A 23,169-nucleotide genomic window follows, 5' to 3' on the forward strand; every position below is an offset into this window, starting at 1 on the left:
TGCAGAAGACAAACCATTCTGAGTGCCAGCACTGTACCTGCTTGTATCTCCATTTGTATCTCCATTTGTACTGCTTGTATCTCCAGACCAGCTCTGGATTACTCTCTCTGTACTCGAACACTCAGCTCCAGCTGGAGCTCACTGCTTGTCTGGTTCCCTCAGTTTGCCTCTGACTTCTCTGACCTCAGCTACAAGACTGTGCTTTTTTAGCATGCCCGAGATCTTTTTTCTGGTCGTAATTCTTGTTTGCAGCTTGGTCCTGTTAATTTAGGGGATAGTTGGATGCCTGACTCCCTTGACTCTAATTCCATTTTAAGCTTTTTTAACCCATGAAGCACCTTGTGAACAACTTTGCACTATTGATCTGGACTGCCTATCCTTGGATAGAGTATCTGTCAAAGCTCTCATAGTCAGGGCAATGGTCATTCTGCACACAGCATTAGCATTCTGCAGTAACAAACAGTACTCAGCCTTTCCTGTTTAAATTCCTGATAGTTCTTTCTCATCTAAAAACATTTCCTGTTTTTGTTCCCTTAGACAGTTTTATCAATACATAGTTTTCTTAATCTGGGTTCTCCAAATTCTTTATGCAGAGGCTCACAACTCAATTTTATAGTTCTGGTCAGCCAGGGAAATATCTGGATCCTCCAAATATCCCTTGTGAGAGAAGCCTGAAAACATCATCTATTTTCTTGGAAATGAATCCTAGATGTATTAGCCAGAACTCAACATGATGGAGTAAACTGTGTGGAGTAGTTTGCCAGATTATTCAATCAGGTGATCTTGTGACAGACAAGGAAGAATTATTTTTGCATACTGGAGAGAAGAATCTATTTTGTTACAATTTATTTTATTTGTAGCTTCTTTTACCATTGTCTCCAACATTGTGTAATGCAAAGCTACAACCAAGTCTTATGGATCACTGATGTCAGTGATCCTTACAATAGACCTGGGATTTGATATTAATAATGTTGACAGTGTTTAGCTAATGCATTTTATTTCTATTGTTAATAATAATACTTTTAAGACAAAAAAATTCTGAACATATTTTAATGGTTTTTACATATAGATGTCATGACTGCTTTACCTTTGCGTTTTTATAAAAAAAAAATGCTTTTGTTTCTTGATTTCATTTTGTTCACACAATTGATTCTACAAACTTTACTCAAGAAAAGAAAACCTTCCTTCAGGATCCTCCTCTAGCACATTAAGGTTTTTTGGGGGGTGGAGGGGTGAGATTTAAACTGATAACAGAATACTCCAACGTAAATATTATGTTCAAACTGCAATTTGTAATACCAGGAACCATTAGACATAATGTATTATTCAGATGAACGGCATAATGGTATCCAATTCACAATAAAAATTAAAAATTAATAACTTTGCAACCATTGATTTTCTGTATTCAGCATAGATATGAGAAAAGTGAACTATAGTCTACTTGAGGAAAAAAAGTAACACCCCATGATTTCTACAAGCTTTAAGGACATTGGACATGTAAACAAACAATAGAACGAAAAACATTTCCCAGGCAACTTCTACTAATTTATATAAAAGCAAAGCAAATGCCAAAACAAACAAAGGGGCACTGGAATATAACCAAATATGTGCTGGGTTTACGTGTTCCTGTTTGCAAGACAAAGGAAGTAACATTTGAAACCGCTATTTCCTGCAGTAAGGCTCATACCTGCTTTGCTCTGAGAAATTACTTTCAGACAAATAAACAAGATATAACCAGTCTTGTCACTGCATTAGAGAATACCCTGCATATTTATTCAGGTCTTTGTGATGATATGAAGTGTTTTGCCTTTTTGAGGTCATTTAAGGAGAATTAAATGAGAAAATTACTCAGTCAACAAAACCACAACATTTTGAATGGAAATAAACTTAAATGTTACTATTTCAAGTTATAAACTTGAATTGCATCTTTCCTACCAAATAACCTGGGATTGAATTTTAGATAAAAAGTATAGTAACCTTTTTCATTCACCCAGTAAAAACAGTGTTTTTGCATCACAGTGTCAGCATAATTTTTGTAACTACAAAACCATTTCGAAAGATGCTGAAGAGTCTGGCTGTAGATCAGGAATGCACTTAAACACATGTGTAACTTGAAGCACTTGAGCAGCTCCAAGAGAGAAATTCTGGCTGTATTTACATACAGTAATTTACATAAAGTAATAGTAATAGTCACATTTCCATTGACTCCAGTGTACCCAGAACCACGAACTTCATTACTTCTAACAAAGTGCCTAAAACTAAGGCTTGTTGGTTTATTTAGATTAACTGGTGTAGCTAAGGAAAAAAGAAAATATTTGGGGTACACAAGCCCTTCTTCAAAAGCTGCAGAATTCAGAGCTAATTACAAGCTGAGAGTAAAAGAATGTATAGGTGTAAGTATAACTCTGGATTGAATCTAGGACTTGGTATGACTGAGAATGAAGAGGAATATTTTGAAGAGTCAGCAAACATGTAAACACAAAACCACAGCAAAGGCCTTCCTTCAGACCTGCTTCATGCCATTGCTTCACAAGAATCACAGAAGGTGGCAGGCAGTTTTAGCACTTTGCTTCTTCTTAATCTTTTGTAATCAGGAGACTCTTTTGGAGTTATAAAATAAAAATCTCAAGGTCCGGTATTAGGGTCTCTGTCATTGTGCCTAGGGAGAAGGACAAACCCACTTTGATAAATATTTCAAAGTTATTTTACTTAGTATTTATAGATCAGCACTCACAGTTGTTCAGCATTCTAAAATGGAAAGACTACTGTCATAGCCAACACATAAAGAGTTGCAAAAATAAAAAGGACTACATATTAAAAAAGCACTTCTCATTTCCATGTAAATATTGTTCAACTTTCATTTGAAACAAAACAAAAAATACTTATTGGATAACATGGTCAAAATCTATTCCTTTCAATCAATACACTTTACCTACAAATTATTTTAAAATTGCAATTATTGGAAAACTCTCTGAATTTCTGTAAGTAATGAGTCCTGTTCTTTGGTTTGTTGATATGCCTTGTCAGCAAAATCATTGCTGAATTTATACTATATTTATAACTGGAATTAAATGCTTGTATTAATACATTATAGAATTCATTTATCATAATAGGTAATATTTTCATATGCAGTAAAAGAAAACTGACTATTCAAGGTATCTACTGATATGAGCTACCTTTCAGAGCATGTGTGAAGGCACTTAGAAATGACAGTCAAAAAGGTGCTGTATTGTCTTATAGCTATGTTGTGCTTATGTGAGACAAAAATTTACCATTCCTGCAGCAATTTTCCTGAATATCTCATTTAGTATAACATCTTATGCAGTTGTTTCATTTACTGTACTTTTACGAATCTTAAATAAATATACATTATTGTAAAATCATTTAAAAAGACATGAATTTATGAAGATCTAGCATTGTAATAGGAAATATTATACTGGTTGATAGTTTTGCTTATATATGCTGATGTTTACTTCCTACAATTCAAAAATGATACAGGCACTATAAAAAGAGTTTACAGGAGTTAAATTATTTCAACGTCACAATTTTAATTTTTGCTGGTGTGACAATTGTGCATGAATGTACCTATTTATGTATCTAATTTTTATTAACATGCAATAACGTTCACAAATACAACACTTAGTGTTTCACTGCTGTTTCACACTAACTGGGAAATAATTTCAATTTACTAATACATACAAAGGAACAAAACATAACGTAACCTCCTGGATCACATCCCCAAAAGCCATGTATTTCATAATATTACAGGTTTACCTGATTTTTTGTGATTTAATTTATGTATAATCCATTTCTGCTATGGATAAACTAAAGACATTATGTCCTGAAATTTTAATTCTGGATTTTGTGCTGGCCTTTTAGCACTATGGAGACACATTATCAGTCTCTTTCTCTTATAGATTAATACAATCTTCATAATAAAGTGCTCAGTTTTTCAATGAGTTTTTCCTTTATTTATACTATGAAGTCTGTACCGTGATTAGTTCATTTGTAGGTCAGGGGTAGAACAGACAGTAGATTACGCAGTTTCTTCTGCTATAACTACTCAAAATTAAATCTAACACAGTAATATTTCAAAAACATGCTGACTGCACAAAAAGAAATCTCCTTTGCTGAGCATTTACTCCTGATTCTGTCATATTCTAGGAGAGGCCCTATCTACAGTGTTTTGAACATTGAAATCATGAACTTAGATACTTGCACAATTCATTGGAAACCTGGTCTCTTGGAAAGCTTAACATAAAATGAATGAAGAGTCAAATTCCTCTCTTCCCCATTGCTCAGCCTTCTCCTAGTAAAAGGACATGCAGTCCACCTCTAAGGACCTCTGGATTATACACAAAGCTGATTTTCTTCCTGTATCACTGTAATTACACTGCCTTCATTAAAATTAATAGAATTCTCACTGTTTATTTCAAGGCAACAGTGAGTACTAGGATGTGCATAGCACTCAGTGGCATACACAGCACACGTCTCATCTCCCTACCAACAGCACCTCCTGCACACAATATACACCTTGGAATCTCCCAAGGTGCTGACAATAATTATTTGCATCCATATTAACAAGCACTATGGGTGTTAGCATGCTACCGAGCTACAGCTTAATCAATTCAGTATTGCTCATCTACAGCATCAGGAAATGTTAAAGCCAAACTTGTTTTGTGGTTCCAAGAAAAATTTCATTTTGAACTAAGCGTATAAAAACTCTTAGTCAGAAAGGCCCTTCACAGAGGCGTTGCATGAGCTCTGCCCTGTCATTACTGACATTGCTGAACAGGGACATTATCCTAGCTAATTAATATCTAAAGTATCCACTATCCATTAATTAATCACAGTAACGTGAGAGAAGAATCAGCGTTGTGTATGCATACAGTGTAATCCAGAGGTTCTTGAAGGTGGACTGCAAGCACTGTGCCAGAAGACTCAGCAGTGGGGCAGAGGGGCCTTTGACATTTAATTCACATGGAGGGCTTGTATTTGCTCTGTTTAATTATTTTTTCACCTGTTTAAGTGTCAAATGGTGAAGTACAGCTGTTGTTTTAGATTCAGAAAGCCAGCCGTGTCCTGGGAGGCATTGGAGCACCACAGGCAGCAGGTCAGGAGGGAATTCTGCCCCACTGCGAGCACTGCATCCAGATCTGGGGTCCCCAGCACAGGAAGATCAATGCACCTGTTGGATCAATTTCAGAGGAGGAATACCAAGGTGATCGGATGGATGGAACACTGCTCCTATGAGGAAATGGTGAGAGAACTGGATTTGTTCAGCCAGGAAAAGGGAAGGCTTTGGGGTGAGCTCATTGTGGCCTTTCAGTAGCTGAAGGGAGCCTACAAGGAAGACAGAGAGGGACTTTCCTCAAGAGCGTGTAGTGACAGGACAAGGGTGAATGGATTCCAACTGACAGAGAGTAGGTTTAGATTAGATATTGGGAAGAAATTCTTTACTTTGAGGGTGGTGAAGCACTGGAGCAACATGCCCAGGGAACCTGTGAAGGTCCCATCCCTGGCAGTGTTCAAGGTCAGGCTGGATGGGACTTTGAGCAGCCCGGTCTAGTGGAAGCTGTCCCTGCCCATGGCAGAAGGGTTGGAATAAGCAGTATGGAAGAAGATACCTTGCATCATACTTTGGGAACATTTTATTTTCTTAGCACAAAAGGAAATTAAATAACTTAAGTAAAAAATATTGTAGTTCAGGTACTGAGATATAATTATGCATATAGTTACATGCTTTATTCAGAAAGAATTTTACCTTGCTCTATTTACTTTTTCAAAGGCATAAATTCAAATTCTTGCCCACTTTCCTCTATTTCTTTTGTAACAACTGTATTCAATTTCTCATATATGTTTTTGTGTACTGTCTCTGGTTAAAGACAAGAGCAAATAAGATTACTAAATTAGATAATTTAAATTAAAATCTGAAAAACAGCAAAATAGAAGGCTGAAGGCTGATCATTATCCCCATAAAACACTGTGCATTCCATACCAAACACAAGAAATTTATCTATTAAGCCCATGCTACAGCAGCTAAAGATAATCTTACAGAAAAATGAGCCCAGGAGCTGATGATGCAGACTCAAAAGGAGGTCATATCAAACAACAGCTATTTGTTGTTAAAGCAAAACAACAAAATCTCTTGAAATAATCGCCTCTCAGGAATGAGGCCATGAAACACACAGCTCCTGAGCGATCTCCCAACTTGTCAGATGAAGGTAAAAGCTGTACAGTTCTGAACTCCAGGGATGAAATACGCTGTCTCACATAACCATATTGCTGTGAGGCAATGCTAATCAATGAGTTAGAGCTTACACATTCCCTATGTTTTGGAATAAAATATAGGAATCAGTGGTGTACTGTCCAAATACAGACTAGATTTATCTACTTAACTATAGTTTCTTTCACTGTCTAGTAGACTATTTTATCTTAGAAGAAAATCCTTTCAGACATCAGGTACAGATTTGTGGTAGCTCCAGGTAGTGATTCAGGACTACACTGCTCCACAGCACCATGTAAGACATTTGTTATAAAGCACTGCACTGACAACCTTTGTTCTGAATATAGGGAGTTTCCTGGCCACAACAGAGTTAGCACAATCATTCCTCAGCCCTCTTGGGCATTGTAAAAAGAGTTTCTCCTATTCCATGATCCTGAGAGCTGCTATGTGTGTGAAGTAACTAGAATACAATAATTTATCCCCTGCACCATTATTGCATAAGTAGAAGTAAACAACTGACATTGCTGAACACTGTTGAAAAGATCTGTTATCATTTCAAAGAAGACTGCATAAGGAAATATTGGTGAACCTGTTCCACTTCTGAAAAATTAAAAATCTATACCAATTGGCTTCAAATTTCAAAGGAATGCACGTTAGAATTCTTAGGAGTTGCCCTGTTTTTTTGTAATACTGTCCATGTACAACCAGGTAAAATTTATCCATAGGGTTGTAATAGGAAAAGGTAGTAGAAAAGTCCTAATTATGAAATAAAGTGGGTTTGGGTTAAATAGAACTAAAAAGACCACTCAACCTTTATTTTTAAGACTAAGCTATATGTGCAAAAGAGGAGATACCATACAGTTGTGTTTTCCAGATACAGGGTGATAAAAAGAACAGGAACTTGGGTCTGTTTCATGCTTTTTGCCTATGAATATAGTGACAGTGTTAAAGGGGAAAAGGAGACAGAGAGAACAGCCTAACAAATACTCCTGGTGAAAAGTATAGAAAAGTGTGCTCTATACACATGATTAATTGAAACAAAATCCATGCAAAGTTGAGGCGTCCTACTTGTAGTATCTCCATTTCTGTAACATCTGCTGCTCTCATTATCACATTGTTTCCACCTACCATAATCTCTGTTTACTACTTTCTTATCCCTTAATCTGTACTTTCACTTACAAATATCCTAACCACGTGTTGCTTATCTCAGAAATCATCCTTTATCCTTGATTTCCAAATCAGAAAAGTATCCCTAAGCTTATTCATTTTCATCTCCGCTAACTCTGTTCTTTCCTGAGCAGCAGTTGACTTTGCTCCCTCTACCACAGGAGAGGTCAGGAACCCTAAAACAAGACTAGGTTTCCGTAAGTGAGAAGAATTGTTTTGTAAAAGCTTTTATCCCATGCAGTACCAGTGTGGAAGTCTGCCCAAAAGAACACAAAATGTACTACACACCTCAACAAGTCAGGAGGGCAGAGAAGCAACAAACACCTCTCAGGTGCCCTGGCATTCTCCATAGTAGTAGGACAATGAAGATGGCCAAATAAATTGTCTCAGAGGTCTTATAAAGTCTTGAGAACTGATGTACTTTGGGGCTTCTTTAAGAAAGAATCTATACCATCCTTTGCTAGGGGTGAGAGCATGCCTACCAATCAGAAGATGTGAGAAATATAGTTATAGTCTGAGTGTTATCTACTTCATTTTTTACACCATTACTTATGGTTTATTCATTGTCAGCATCCAAAGACCCCTGCAAATAAGAAAATCCAACACATCCAATAAAAATAGAACGTTTGATACTATAACTTTTCCATTGAGTATTACAGGAAAAAAGCTTTTTAATTTGCTAAGTATAGTAATAGCTGAATCTGAATTAAAGTCTTTGCACTCTAATGCTAAAACACCTTCTGTGCTGTAAAATGCTGCTCTTTTTGAGCTCATTCTGGGGGCAGAAGTTCTTGAGATTCTATAGAAACAAAAAATCCTAAGGACTCATTGGAATGATGAATCTTAATTTGATCAGATTTGCCTTGTCAGCTTTTGCGCCTTGTTTTGACTGAAGTTTTTCCTGACATTCACAAAGTTTTATCCGTTGTGCACAGTTCTATCCATGAATTTCAGTGAAATCACTGCTTCACCCTATCAGTGCTCACCAGATGGAGTTGTGGGTCCCAGTCACACTGCAGCTCAACTGGATTATCCCGAGATCCTTTCAACCCCATTTGTTCTGTGATCTTATTATTGGGTAACGGGATCTTTCTTTTGCAATCCAAACAGCGCAACATGTGCATGGTGGGGAAAGACTCGTAAACATTGCATAGTTTCCTTTGGGTTTATATAATAAAGAAAAAAACCAAGTCATTAAACAACCCCTGACAGGTCACAGAGGTGCAGACAGCCCCATGCCTGGACTCTGAGATAGGGCAGAGAATCACAGAGTGGGTCAGGCTGAGGGGACCACAGTGGGGCATCTGTTCCAACCTCCCTGCTCTAGCAGGGTCATCCCAGAACACATGGCCCGGGATTGCATCCAAATAGTTCTGGAGTATCTCCAGTGGGGAAGGCTCCACAGCCTCTCTGGGCAACCTGTTCCATCGCCCGGCCACTGCTCAGTGAAGCTCTCTCTCATGTTCAGGTAGAACTATGCGTGCGCTAATTTCTCTGTTACCTCTCGTCCTCCTGCTTGGTACCACCGGGAACAGCCCGGCTCCTCCTGGCACCCTCTCCCCCAGTTAAATATATACATGGATGAAGGAAGGTCCATCAGAAAAGAGAGCGGGATGAGCAGCTCTGAGCCGTGAGGTGGAACGGCTCGTTTGGCTTTGGGTTCGTGGGGTAAAGTACTGCTGACCGATGAGTCCAGGTAAGAGCCAGCCCTGCTACTGCTCCTCCCGAGGGCCGTCTGCCAGCGCCGAGCGCCGGCGGGGCTGGACCCCGAGGTGCTTCCCTGGATCCCGACAGCAGAAACAGCAGGACAGGGGGACAGGGCGGGACAGGGGGACAACGAGCTCGACTCCAGCACCCCCCCGGGGTACCCATTGGTACAGCCCAGCCCGGCGCTCCCCCGCCCCGCCGAGCAATGGAACCTCCAGCGCGCGAGCAGTTTAAATTCGAGCCCCTCCCCAGCAAATGCCTGGGGCACGCGCGCGGGGGCGTTGCGGGCCGCGCAGCTGCCAGCCCCGTTCCGCTCCCGCTGTTTCCCCGCTTCCAGCCCCGCTCGCGTTCCGCTCCCGCTGCGCTCCCCCCATCCCGCCCAAAACGCCTCGCCACCGCCGTGCGCACGCGCGGCCGCGCCCGCCCTCTTCCCGCCGTGCACGCGCGCCCCTCCTCTCTGCCCTCCCGGCGTGGGCGGTGCGCGCGCGGTCGCGCGCCTCCGGCGGGGCGGGGGCGGTGCCGCGCGCGCAGCAGCCCCAGGGCCGGCGGCGGGAGCGGCGGCCCCGGTGCGAGGCCTCGGTCCGCCCGTCCGCAGCCCCGCTGTCCTCGCTCCCCGCTCCCCCCTCCCCCGGCCGAGCCTCCCCACGCCCCTCCCGCTCGCTGCCTCCCGTCTTGGCCGTGAGCCGAACCCGGCGCGCGGTACCCGCGACGCCGCTGCGCCTCAGGTGAGGGAGCGGGGGAAGGAGAGAGCGAGCGGGGAGCACTCACTCCCCCTCCCTCCTCAGCGCCTCCCCGCCGCCGAACCCCGCCGCTCCCTGGTTCACTTCTCGCGGCGGAGCCACACAGCGCCTTGCCAAGATGGGCTGCACGCTGAGCGCCGAGGACAAGGCGGCGGTGGAGAGGAGCAAGATGATCGACAGGAACCTGCGGGAGGACGGCGAGAAGGCGGCCAGGGAGGTCAAGCTGCTCCTCTTAGGTAAGGGATGCCGTGAGGGGAGGCTCCTCTTGAGGCAGCCGCTCCCCGAAACTCCCTCGCCTACCGAGTGGTATAGTTTTATAGGAGCCCTCCGGGCTGGGCGGGGGGCGGTGCTGCCCTCGGACCCCGGGGTACGTGCTCGGGGCCCCTCAGAAGTTTTGGGGTCGCGGGAGGCACAGCAGCTTCTTGGAGCAGGTGGGCGCCTCGGCTGCCTGAAGGATTAGAGGCAGCGCCGCGGGGAAGCGGCACGGCGTGGGCTGCCCGGGCCCTGACTATCCTAGGAAAGGGATAACGCCTGAAACTTTTGACCTGGATTCTCTGTTCCTCTGTTGAAAGGAAGGAAACGTTACGTTGGGGGGATATTTACCCTTCATGTTTCTTTTAGACCCGAACGACTCCTAAACTGTTGCTACAGAGTAAAGTAGAGAAAAGTGCCAAAAGAACAAAAGGCAAAGCACCATTTAACTTTTGGGTGGATTTTTTTTTTTTTTTTTTTTTTTTTGTGGGGTTTTTTGTGTGGGTTTTTTTTTTTGTGTTTGTTTTTTAAATTTTGTGGAACTTGGTTGTGTTTCTGGGATCTTACAACGGGAAATACCACCTTGATGTAGGTACTTACGTGTGTAATATAATGACTTACAGCGTGCCATCGTGTGTTCTTCGGTTTTGCTCACAACTACTTGAAGCTTGCCTTTTTGTGTATTTTAAGATATTCTTGTGTGTAAATATAAGGTTATTTTTAAAATAACAAGAAAAAAGGAAGTGAGAATTTTAAATAGAGTAAATTTGTTCAGGACTAAAACTACTGGAGGTTGGGGACAACTGAATGCTGCAAGATTTGCATTGAATTAATGTTGTAGGAAGTTTCGCAGTATATTCTGTATAGCGAAACCAGACTGGATCTAATAGCAAGTTAAAATAGCTGTTGAGTTGCAGCTTCCCTCTCAGAGGTGACGTTTCAGGCAAACTTTTTAAATGATGCACAATATCTCACTCCCTTCGACGCTGATTTTGCTTTCCTGTAGTGCTCTATTCACTACAAACATAGTAGATCTCTTAAATAACTTTCCGTTGCTAAATTCTAAGATGGCTCCAGAAAGGGACAAAAGACTGAGCAAATTTTATTGTAGATGAAAAAATGAAACAAATCTAGAATAGGAAAAACAAAGATCCTAAAATTATTTTCTAGATTTAAAATATAACTTGTGAGATAAGCCAGAAACAAAAGCTTGAATTGTTCTCCAGGAAATGGAAGAGGAAGCCTATTGGTGGAAACCTAAATCTGTTAGGTTTTGGGCTGGTACTGTGCCTAGTCCTGAACACCTTTGGAATCCTCAGATTGCTGTGTGGAAAGGTTTTCCTGTATGTGATAATAGCAATACTGTAGATGTTACTGCCTTTTTAAAAAGTGGTAAGGTAACACTTTGTGTCATCTGGCAAGCCATTTGAAATTAATTTTCAGTTTTTTGCTGTTCTGTATGGAATTTGTAGTGCCTGTATTTGTTTTCCTATTTTGCATCATAATTCTTAGATATAGATGACGTCTGTTTAAAGATGCTTTAAACTTAAGAATGGATTTTGTCACTATTTTAATGCTGTTATGTACTAAGTCCTATGTTATGAGCTTAATTTTTTTAAATTCTCTGTTTCTAATGCTGGAAAGCCTTTCTGCTGGGCTCTCACAAGAGCTAAGAACATGGAACAAATGGTCAAATTACTTGTGGGTTCTCAGGGTGCTCTGAGCAGCAGTTCTCTTGGGTTAGCATTTCCCTCTCCCCTGTTTAAAAAGAGGTGTGAAGGCTGGCAGCCTGGCTTCTCCTGGGACTAGTGCTGGGATTGTTGTTTTAACAACGATTGCCTAAATGTTTAGTGAACTCTGGATGAGGCTTTGTGTATACGCCCATGGATGCGCATATGTATTTCACATGTTTAGGAATGAAAGTTTTTTCCCTGCCTCTTCCTTGCAAGTCTGTCAGGTGTCTTGAATGTGATGTGAATGCTTTATCTGGTGGCAAAAGTATTTAAAGTTATTTCCACTAGAGTCACTTTCTTCTCACCACTCACTTTCCCAATTGCTTGTTCAGCCCACATGTCATAGTTTATCATCCAGTCGGTTGTACTCCTACATCTATTTATGGGTTTGTTCTGCTAAAAAAGTACTAAAATAAAAGGAAAAGTAAAAACTGTGGTCTGCTGCCAGGAAAATGCAATGAGTGAGTGGCATCTGAAACACCTTGTTTATGTAGAAAAAGGTCATGTAGCTGTACACCTATTATTATTATAATTGACCTATTAAATTGGATTTATTCCAGCATATATAAAAAAAATATTTTTGCATGGTGATTAGAGAATCCTACTGAAGTTTGAACTAGAATGTTCAATTGAGGGAAGATGTGTTCATAAAATTAATCGATTTCTAGATTGGAAATTAATTTATTCCATCATATGCTTTTCTAAGTTTTTTTTTCTAAAACAGGAAATTGCAGGGATTTAATTGAGAGAGATGTGACATTGCTGTACTGAACTCTCACTGTGAACAATAACACTGATCCATGTTAAGTTTATATTTTGTTGTCCTGCCTCTAGGAATAAGCAGATATATTTAATCTACCCAAAATATTATTGAACTGGATTGTCAAAGTTTTTTGTAATATATGTAAATTGGTTCATCACTTCCTAAAATTTTGAATGCAGGTATTAGGAATAAAAATACTGGATTCTAAACATTATCCATTTATAGCTATTTTAACCTTGTAATTCTATGCACTTCAATGTGCTATCCCAAGAGCAGGAGAGCCTTTCCTGGAAAATTTCTGAGAACCATCGTTCTTAGAAGTAAGCTGAATTTGACCTTGTAGTTGGTAAGCCAGATGGAAAATGCTTGTTTATACATGAGATTTGATGATTTTATCTTTTGAAACCATTACATAAACAAGCTTATTTACTTTAATACTTTTTTCAATCGATGTGTAACAAATATGTAACTTAAATTTCATGAGAACTGAACAAAAAATATAATATTGGCTAATAGTTCAACATACAAAAATATATACTTTTTGTTAAGCAGTTTATTTATGACAGGTTGACAGTTCCTAAACTTCGTGTTCTAATTGAAATAATATCTTCTATTTTTTTTTAAGAGATAAACTCATATACTTGGTGTAAGGTTTTTGAAAAGCAGTTTAGATTTTGGCTGGCTTCCAGGCAGAGAAAGTAGTAGATCCAAGTTGTTTTTTTCTTCCACAGTTTCTCATCTTAACTTTCAATATTCAACAAATAAAAGTTCTAGTGATGCTTGCAGAATGAATGTAATTCTACTCATTTTGGGAGGTGGTGATTGCATGACCAGTCTGTGGGCTGCATTAATAGACATGTGATCCTGGTCAGGTGTGCATCCCTAAGCACATTTCTGTTGAATTAGAGCACAAAAGACTGAATTTATGCCAACTGCAGAACAGGCAGTACCTCATTTAGGAGAATGCCTTCTGGTATGAGGTTAAACTCATCAGGTTTTATGAATACATTCAAATTGGCACCATGAGTTTATAGGATTAGCACTTTGTCTTTTGAATTATCACATCCTTCACCTAGCATAGCAAATTGGCTGTTAAGGTTCTTTGTATCTTGGATGAAAAAGGCAATAGATATGTCCTAAACATTCTTTAGGAGTGGGTTCTGGGATCCAGGAAGTCACAGGCCATGTGTTTGACAGCTGTCATTGTGTGTCTCCTTTCTGGATAATCACAGTTGTAGATGTAAGTTCAGTGGATACCTTCATCCTCATGACTAGCAGAGCCACTTTTCTGTTCCTGAATAGATCATTGTGATTCATACTGGAATGTGTGCATATCGTGTTCTTAAAGATAAGTGACATTTAGCAGGCAGTGCTGCATTTAATCTTTTCCATTGCGGCTTCCTGATTCTTAAGATGGTAACTAGAACAATTCTAATTTTCTAGTTTTTCACATGTCAGGCATCTTTTTGTCTCCTTTTCTTTTGTTCCAGACCTATATCTTTGTCTGCTCAGCCAAACTGACTCCTGCTGCATACTCATCTTTTCAGCAGCATGATCCTCACAGTACTTGGCAGTGCCTGGTTTCTTCCAGACCCCATTGCACATTGGACTGAAAAAATACATTTATGCTGCTTGTACCATTACTTCTCTTGCCTTTCCTCCAGAAAATTTTTTCCACACTTGCAGACAAGAAAGACTTTAGGAGTCTGTACTTAAGGGAGCACTCAAAGAAGTCTTACTCTCACAAATAAGCATTGCACATTTCAGAGTTGTTGACCTTATCTTTGTAAATTATGCCAGCCTAGTCTAAAACATTTCTAACAAACTATTTCCTGTCATGCCTTCAGAGATAAGATCTACAGATGCTTACGAAGTTAATCTCTTATTTAAAAGCTGATTTCTGATACCTAAAAGTGTTTAGTGCTTGGGTTTGGTTTTTTGCTTCTTGGTCTTGTCTGTGTTAGTGTGAACACCTCTGCCCCCCCATTCCTGCCTGCCTCCTTAGATTTAGCAGGAGTTCTGAACTAGGCACTCTTGGATTTTAATATGGTACAATTGGACTCTGCCAGTCAGGATGTTACTTATGTGGAGTGACTAGATTTTCATAGTGTGATAATCCCTCTTGCTTTTGTGAAAGGAGACTCAGGGATGTGCAGAAAGCATACCCATTTAGTTATGGTTGTGTTTGTACTACTGCAGTGTGAGATCTTTTATGCTTGTCTCCATCTATTTGAATGTTGGTGTAAAAGTTCACAACATCATAATATCGGTCTTTAATGTGTATATAGATTTCAATACAAATTATCTTTAGTGATTTCAGGTCTTCTGTTGCGTTATTTCTTCTTTTTGGAAGTTACTTTATAAAATCACTGTTCATGATTATATTGTGATTTAAGTTCTTTAGTATTCTTAAGACAAAATTTACTTCAGTACCTATTATTTTAGAAAGGGTTATAGAGAAACTATGCATTATGTGCTATCTTGAGATACCAGTAGCAGTATACTTTGCTTTTATTAAATCTTGGTTAAAAAATCTAGTCATGTATACATAAAAATTAGTTGTATTGTACCAGGTATTAAGGATTTTTTAAAAATATTTTAAGAGTTAGAAAACGTTTTAAGCTTGAGAAATGTTTTTTTTTTTCAACTTTTTATTCAAAAACAGTGCTGCTGGTTGTTTATTTCTTTCTCAGTTGGAGGCTCTAATAAGGTACTTTTTGATAAGCTGTCCACTCCTAGCAGCAGTGGTACCTCAAGGCCACTCATAAATTTTGTAATACACTATGATGTAATTAGTGTCTCACTTTTTTCTGCAGCACACTTTATTGTATCGTCATTGTCATATATGACAGTTTATTCTATCCTGTGGATTATATTACCAAAGTTGTTGTGTATTTTAGCTAGCCCCCTTTTAAGTTATTTTTAACTCACATCAGAACTAGACTTTACAATGCAGCTCCCAGCATAGTTGTGTTGGCACAACTTGAACGTGGGTCTTTGTTCTGTAGTTAGGCTGTAGTGATTTATATACTCATACTGCCAAAGTAGGTTGTTCTTTTGCTGCCGTGTTTTACCCTTTAGTTGTTTTGGTCCTCTGAGAAGGAATAATTGAGTAGCCAGCACATCATAAAGTCTGGCTAAATAATTTGAAACCAAGCCATGAGTGTGGCTCAGAGGGCATAAAATTTTGAAGTCAGTTTTGCTGTTTAGCTGATGGATGTTTGCAGTGTTTCCTGTAACATGCTATCTGGCAAATGTTGTGGTACAGCAAAACTGGATGACGAAAATAGATATTTAAGATGTACTGTTAAGTGTGAGGGTGTTTTTTTTTTGGGGGGGGGGTTTCTTTTTTTTTTCTTTTTCTTTTTTTTTTTTTCTTTTTTGCCATGGAAACACTGAAGTAAAGATCATAACTGACATGATAATTTGCTATTAAAAGTTTGTGGTTTTTTTTTTCCCAAGACATGTATAGGAGAACCTGTATTAATAAAAACTTCCAATTCTGAATCTTAGTCATTGTCCAGCTTTTACCTAGGTTTGCTGTTCTATTTATTCCCCTTCTTTGCTTAGTGCCCTACTGTTACCTCAGGCTGTGTGTAAATTACACAATTATTCTGTAAATGGAACTCAGTTGGCTTTACCTGAGAGATTCTGTATCTGCAAAGTATAGAAGCTGGTAAGGTATATAGAGTAGTTGGAAAAATCAGAACTTTGGATTTTTCTCACTCAAAACTTTTCACTCTTAGAAGTCCAGTTTTTTTAAGTGACTTAATTTAGTGACATTTCTGAGTGGAAGGGTAACTCAGATTTTGAAATGAGACCATTAGGACAAAAATAAACTGGTTTTGCTGGGACACTTGTGTACCAGGACTGTATGCTTCTTCAGTAAGAGATTTGAACTCTTATTAATGCTAAACATTTTGTTCTTCTTGACCATTAAGTAGGAGCAGACAAGCTAAAATAAGATTTCTTAATAAGGATGGGAAGTAAAGGATTTTTTAGACTAATTACCCACATTTATGACTGCTTATAGTCTTTTTACAGTACAGGTGTAAGAAGTGTTTGAGTTGGGGTTTTGGAAGATACTTCCCATCATCACAGCTTAGCCCTTAGAGTTTGCAAAGCTATGGAGCCAGCTTCAAGGTCTCTGGAGTTATCTATAGCTTAAAGCTTATAGGCTGAAGTATCACCTCGAGTCACAGATGCCCATATGCACTAATCCATGATTTGAAAGTGTGTTACCTGTTGAGGTTAGATTTTGACTTTGTTTCAATTTGGTTCAGCTGCTGACTACCCCTTCCTTTGAAACATATTTCTGTTATTTTTTAAAGTTACTTTTGGTATAATTCTTTCAGCTGATGGGGCTAATTGACATAAAGCAGTTAAGAACCAGTTCTTTAAATAAAAGACTTGTTAAATATGTGATAAGCAAGTAAATTCCTGTTAAATATTTGATAGGCAAGTAAATTGAATTTCTGGCTTTGATAATTGAAGGGTCATTGAAGCTTGAAATAAGATCACCTCTTGTATGTTTTGGTAACAACTTGATAATCAAGTCATATAGATGTATGCTTATGTGCATACTTGGTATTTATACTTACCAATACATGTAAACTTCAATATTGTATGTACCTATAAAATTGATATTGATATTAGAATTTTTTTTTTTGTGAAGCAACTTATTTAAATGAATCAACACCATTCATGTATACTGTGCTTCAACTTCTGAAATAGACCGGACCTCATTACTTTTTCAAATATACTAATTAGAAATGTAGTGTTGCCTTTGTAGTGAGTAATGTACTTAGCAAAGGTAACTGATTAAATCTTTAGTGAAATATAACAATATCTGGTCAACCAGAATGAACGGGAAGTCATTACAATCATTGCTCTAAGCAGATTGTTTTTATAGAAGTAATCAATGTACTGTAATGAAAATTCCCGTGGATACTGTGAAGTGGGTTTATAATTAATAGTCTAGAATTTAATATAACCTGTTTCTTGAATTGACGTTATTGGTGCAATCAAATGGCTACCTGTAGTTCCATCTTCCTTTTGCTAAGTTGATAAAATAATTTTTTGCATATGACTTTGAGCTTTTTACATGGACGAAGCTGTTGTAGTTGTTTGAATCATACTACAAGTTTTTTTATTGATCGCTGTTGTAAGGACATTCTGAATCTCTGGGGGTTTTTAATAATTTCCAATAAAACTAAAGAAGTTCTTGCCTACTTTCTAAATCTGTATTGGAATGCCGGAAATAAGCAGTGGATGTTGCCTTACAAGCAGCAGAGCTATTCTTGAGGTTCTGCCTTGCTAAAAAGGAAAGCACTCTTGCAGCATCTGGCTGAATAGCTTTGCCCTCTCCCTGTCACTTTTAAATGTTTAATTCACTTTTTTTGCTGGTTGAGTAGTCAAACCGGCTGTCCTGATTAGACTTAGTTTGCTGCTAGAGTGGTCAATTCAACTGGTATTTCATAATGGCCTGATGAGGACCTGACTAAAAGCATAATGAGGAGCAGAGATGTGTGCTGAATCCAGATGGAGTGCTGGAAATGCAGAGTAGCAGGTGGAGGGGAAAATGGACGCAGAATAGGATGCTTTCAATTTCTGTATTTCTGTGTCACAGTTCACTGTAGAACGGGATTAGGAATAATATGAAATTTTCAGGAACCACAAGGTCCACTTGGTAGACATGTTAAACTCTAATCAAAACCGACTTTTTTAAGGCTTCTTTGCTACAATAGGAGCTAGAGACAGGCCCCGTTACGGAATGTGCTGATTGCCAGTTAGAGGTAGGAGTTTCTTTTCATTCCAAATCCAGGGATCATCAGATCTGTGCTTCTTCATACTTTTCTATTTTGTAGGTTGTAGGCTTGACTAGGAAGAATCCTCTTCTACCTAGCACTTCTTGGTGAAGAATGCAAGATGGTAGTGGGCAAGAAGTGAAGAAGTAGTGGTAGTGAAGAACTGCCAGCCCAGTTTCCAAACAGTAGAGAAGAGAATGGAGGCAACAGCGAAGTCGTAGTAATATTAAAATAGAATACAGTGTGAATGCAGTATTGGAATGTAATTTTACAACTTGCTATTACTGGAGATATGGGTCTTGTAATAAACAAATTAGGAGTAAGCCAGACAATTGTTTCTGAGTATTTATAGATTTTATTTAAAGAAATGTTATTTTGAATCTTGTTGATTTCATGTCTGCTAGTAATGTTTTATACAGTAATAATAAGTTGAAAGTGAAATAAGTTGTGAAGTCTCATTGAAGTCTTGACTGTATTCTTGATGCATTAAATTTTTCTTCAAGCCTTTTGAAAGTGGATTTCTCAGCTTTATGCAGATCCTTAATAAATCTGGTAAACTCTTGGCAAAACAGTTATATTCTTTCTAAAGCATATAAATGCTTAAGTGTAAAGCTCTTAAATCATTGACATGGATCCCTTCTAATATGCTTTAGGGCTGTAGTGTTGGCTGGCAAAGCTGTCATCTAATTCCTAGATGAGGGTCTATATAATTTTCTCTATCTGCTGTTCTGGAACATAGAAGCATTTGGGGTTAGGTTAGATCAGCCTTTGATTACGTACTTGTTTGAAGACTAACACCTATTTATGTAGGGGTCGGTCTTAGTCCTTGCTTCTGGGATTATTGGGTGCAACTTTGTCTTGGAGGGGGTTGAAATTTTTATGTACTTCAAAGCTGTCTGAGTTTAATATGAGACCGGTTAAATACAAATTCTGTTTAAACAACAACAAAACCCCAAAAAACCTGTATTTTGAAAGTATTGTTCACCCTACATCAGGGCAGTTTTATGTGCAAAATGCATGTGCATGTAACAAAAAATAAGGTGCACTGTGCTCCTGAATTTTCTTTCTTGCTTCAAAAATAAATAGGAGTTATGAAAATGTTTGTATTTGAGAGAAATTGTTCACTGATATCTAGGATGTTTTTGCATTTTAATCTCTGTCACTTCAAGTCCATCCAAGTGCTGGTGGAGTTGGTGACATTGAAGTGAATTTAGGTCAACTGTCAATATGCTTATTCTCCTTATTTTTGTACATCTTAGTCCTTGAGCTACAGGATGAAAAACTCCTTACTTAGGTGTGGGTGAATACTGAAAATTTACATGAACTGAAGTTTATTGCTTTGTTTCTACAATAATGGGACAGCTTTTAGTGTAATTGCATTATCCCTGGTATAAACTTTGACAGTACCCATTTATCACATTTGCAATGAATGCCTTGGTGTTATGTAACCAGTAGAGCTTTGAATAAAATCAGCTGAGATTTACGTGAGAGATCTTTTTCCTGTTTTGCTAGAAATGCACACAGTTTTCTGATTGTCCCAACTCTGTGAAGTTACATAGTTATATGAGGTAGCTGGGACAGTAGGTTCTGTCAAAACTGTAGATAGATCAGTAGTGTTATTTTGAATTGGAAGTGGGGCCTGCAATGAAAATATGTTGTTATTCCAAGTTCTTTTGTTGTATCTCTCTGTCAGAACAACCTCCATAAAGTATGCCTTGGTTGCAGAGGAGAATTTTTTATAAAGCATTTTTGGTTGTGATTAATGATAGCCTGTTTGGTAAGTTTGCTCTGGTGTCTCTGAACCTGCCATCTTTGCACACTGTATTTATAGCAGGGTGCACTGTAAAAGGCCATGAAAGCCAACCACACTGTGGAGAGCAATGTCAAGGCACTGTGGATTTTTGGAACGTTTATTAGATATATATCTGAAAGTCTGGATGAGGCATGCTGTACTCTGTTGACAGGAATTGATGGATTCTTGATCGACATTGTAAGAGTAAAGGACTTGGTTCTTTCTGTTGGAGCAGTCAGCATTTATCTCCTAGATTGGGCTTACATACAACAATCACTGAAGCTCATGTTCAAGAAGGTGTTTAATCATATTCTTTCATGCAGTGATTTTAAATCATGTATTAATTGTTTCTGAGCATACTACTTTGTATGGAAGAAGCCACTTGATTTTTTTTAAGTAGCAAATTTAAATGTTACTTCAGTTTTGTAGAGCAGATAGTTATTTGCTATATTGAAGTTCCATTCAAAATATTAACAAGTTTTTGGGCTTTGAATTTTGAAGAGATTTCCAAGTATTTTAGATGACAGTAGTGTGGATGCTGGCCTTTGATACATTTAAGTAGCCAACTGCAAATCTTACCAAGCTGGTGTCAGTATTGACATCTTATATAAACCTGATGCCACAAATGTTTAGCTGCTGGTGATATGCCATGTAGTTGTCAGGCAGCAAGCATGATTACCAAGTGGTTTTCACCACCAAAGGTGCATTAGCACCTGTATTTAATTTCTGGCATAAGTGAGAAGTTTATTTCCAAGCCTTTGATTCTCAGCTTGTTGTGGTCCTGCTGGGTTTGGCACTTCGTACGAAGGAAGCTATGCCTCTGTCTTAAGCGAAGGAAAAACGTCAATGGCACTGTCCCTGTCTAAGGCGGTGATACTGGTGTTTAAGAGATCTCCTGTACATTCTGAGCAGATACATCTTTTTAAAGTAGCTTCAATTCCAAGGTACCACATTTCCTTTTGAATGTTTCACAAAGTTTCTGAAATATGACACTTGGCATTGTAGTAGTGCTCTCCTTTAGAGTGAGATGACTCCCCAGTGCAGTTATAAGTGATGCACATAATGATAAAAGGGTTCCTACTATGTAGCAGTAGCTACTAATTTGAAACAGCTAAGTAATATAGAAATGTTTTTGAAGAGCTAGGTAGAATTTGTATTCAAAAGCTGTACACATTTAATTTTGTATGGTACATAAAATTGCATGTAATTTCTGCTAGATGTCTGCTTATCACATGATTGAATTTTAAGCAAAAAGAACACTTCATAACACTTTGTCATAAAAAGATATGAAGCACTAATTGAAGATTGCAAGTAGCTCAAAACTCAATTCATACTTCTAAAGGTGTGAATAGACGTTACCTTAAGGTTTGCAAAATGGAGTCTGTGCCCTCCTTGTTTCACCATAAGATTTATTTTTAGAATCCATTGAGTTCCAGGGGTTATATTGAATGTAAACCCATATTCTTTCCTTGTTGTTTCAATACTAAACTAATTAACACTGTCTTTATCATTTGCTTATGTGTTTGCTCTAGTAACAGTCTAAATACCAATTTAAGAAATTCAGAGCAATCTATTAGATATCTAGACCTGAATAAACATACGGGATGCTACCATGAGTTTATTTCTTCTTGAGATGACATTTTATCTTAACAGTTTTCTTAAATTATGTTTTATGTATAATAGATTGGTTATTTTATTATATACAGTTGATTTTGAACATCTAATAAGAGCAATACTGAAGACCTAGGAAAGAAATAATTAGTTGTAATTAATTTTTGATTTCTTAGGAATTTACAGAAGTGACAGTGGCGTATGGGTGTAAATGGTATTGCTTCTGTAGGACTAAGCATGCAGCTACTGAAACCTTGAGAATTATCTCAGTTCTTTTATCTGAGTCAGTGCCATAATTTTAGAATCTGGTTTAAATCAGTGATGTAATCTGGGATTCACTCTATTATTACGTGGCTAATTTACTGAAATATTTTCTGCCAGATACTAATCATACAGATTCTTAATTCATTGAAAGATTCCTGGCATGTTCAAATTACAGTAGCTGTGGAAATTCCAAGACTAATTCCACCTTAGAAGTAATGAGTACTATCTACCTTTGGTTGATTGTATGAAAACAGTTGGGAAGGGGAAAAGAGACATAAACTGTGAGGGCTAGCTGGTAGATACCTGTTGCTGTTGGGTGACTTCAAAAAGGGAGAGTGGACAAAATAGGAAAAATCAGGCAGAGCAGTGTGGGTTTTGGAGAATGTTTCATTTGGTGTTCGACCTGTCCAGAGTGTGTTGTAGCAAAGTTTCCACTGTGGGTTTCTTGTACTAGCATTGATATATTTTGAGTATAGTAACACTGATTAGCAGCTTGCATTCTAATTTTGATCTCATGTCTGATGATGTGTCATGAAGTGATAAGTTTAAGAGATTATACTTCCAAGCTACAAAGGCACATGATTTTGTAAGAGATTACTGACCCCATAGCAGGAAGAGTAGAAATCACTGGGTATTTAGCAGGCAGCTGAGTGGCAGCTGAGAAACAGGCGCCATTCAGCTTGTGCTTTCTACTATGAAATTCAAGTGTCTGACAGAATTGGATAGGAAAGTTGTGGAGAGAGAACTTTGCAGAACCTGAATCCAAAAATTTACAAGTCTGTGTATTTTATTTTAAATTTCACATGTTTCTTTATTCTTAAGTCAATCTGGTCTGAGTGTCCTATTCTACAGGCTGAAAAGCTGGCAAACATCTGTTGAAAGTTTTAAATTAATTGCTCTTGTCCATACTTGAACTTTCTTCTGGCAACATACAAGGCTGTTCTACTTTTTTTTGTGGGTTCTGCTCCCTAGTCTGACTTATTTGGTGTTATTTCAAAGCTGGCCCAATTTTTCTCTTTAGTTTTTATCTAATGCTTAAGTTATTTTAATTTAGTCTGCATTTTTTTCTCTGTTAGTATTATGAGGACTATATTTATTCTATTAGAA

General features: G+C 38.4%; 1 protein-coding gene across 2 annotated transcripts in view; it reads left to right on the forward strand.

Annotated features, from left to right (window-relative positions):
* Positions 1 to 9,635: 9,635 nt before the first annotated feature.
* GNAI1 (G protein subunit alpha i1) overlaps positions 9,636 to 23,169 on the forward strand; it is a 33,672-nt gene continuing 20,138 nt past the window's right edge. Inside the window, exon 1 of one of the 2 annotated variants that reach the window (XM_053942845.1) lies at positions 9,636 to 10,076. In XM_053942845.1, the coding sequence (XP_053798820.1) occupies positions 9,959 to 10,076 (118 nt within the window). In that variant the 5' untranslated portion in view covers positions 9,636 to 9,958. The remainder of the gene's footprint in view (positions 10,077 to 23,169) is intronic. The other variant, XM_053942843.1, reaches the window with a different exon arrangement.

Source organism: Vidua chalybeata, chromosome 5, assembly GCF_026979565.1.
Source record: "Vidua chalybeata isolate OUT-0048 chromosome 5, bVidCha1 merged haplotype, whole genome shotgun sequence".
In the NCBI taxonomy this organism is placed as follows: Eukaryota; Metazoa; Chordata; class Aves; order Passeriformes; family Viduidae; genus Vidua; species Vidua chalybeata.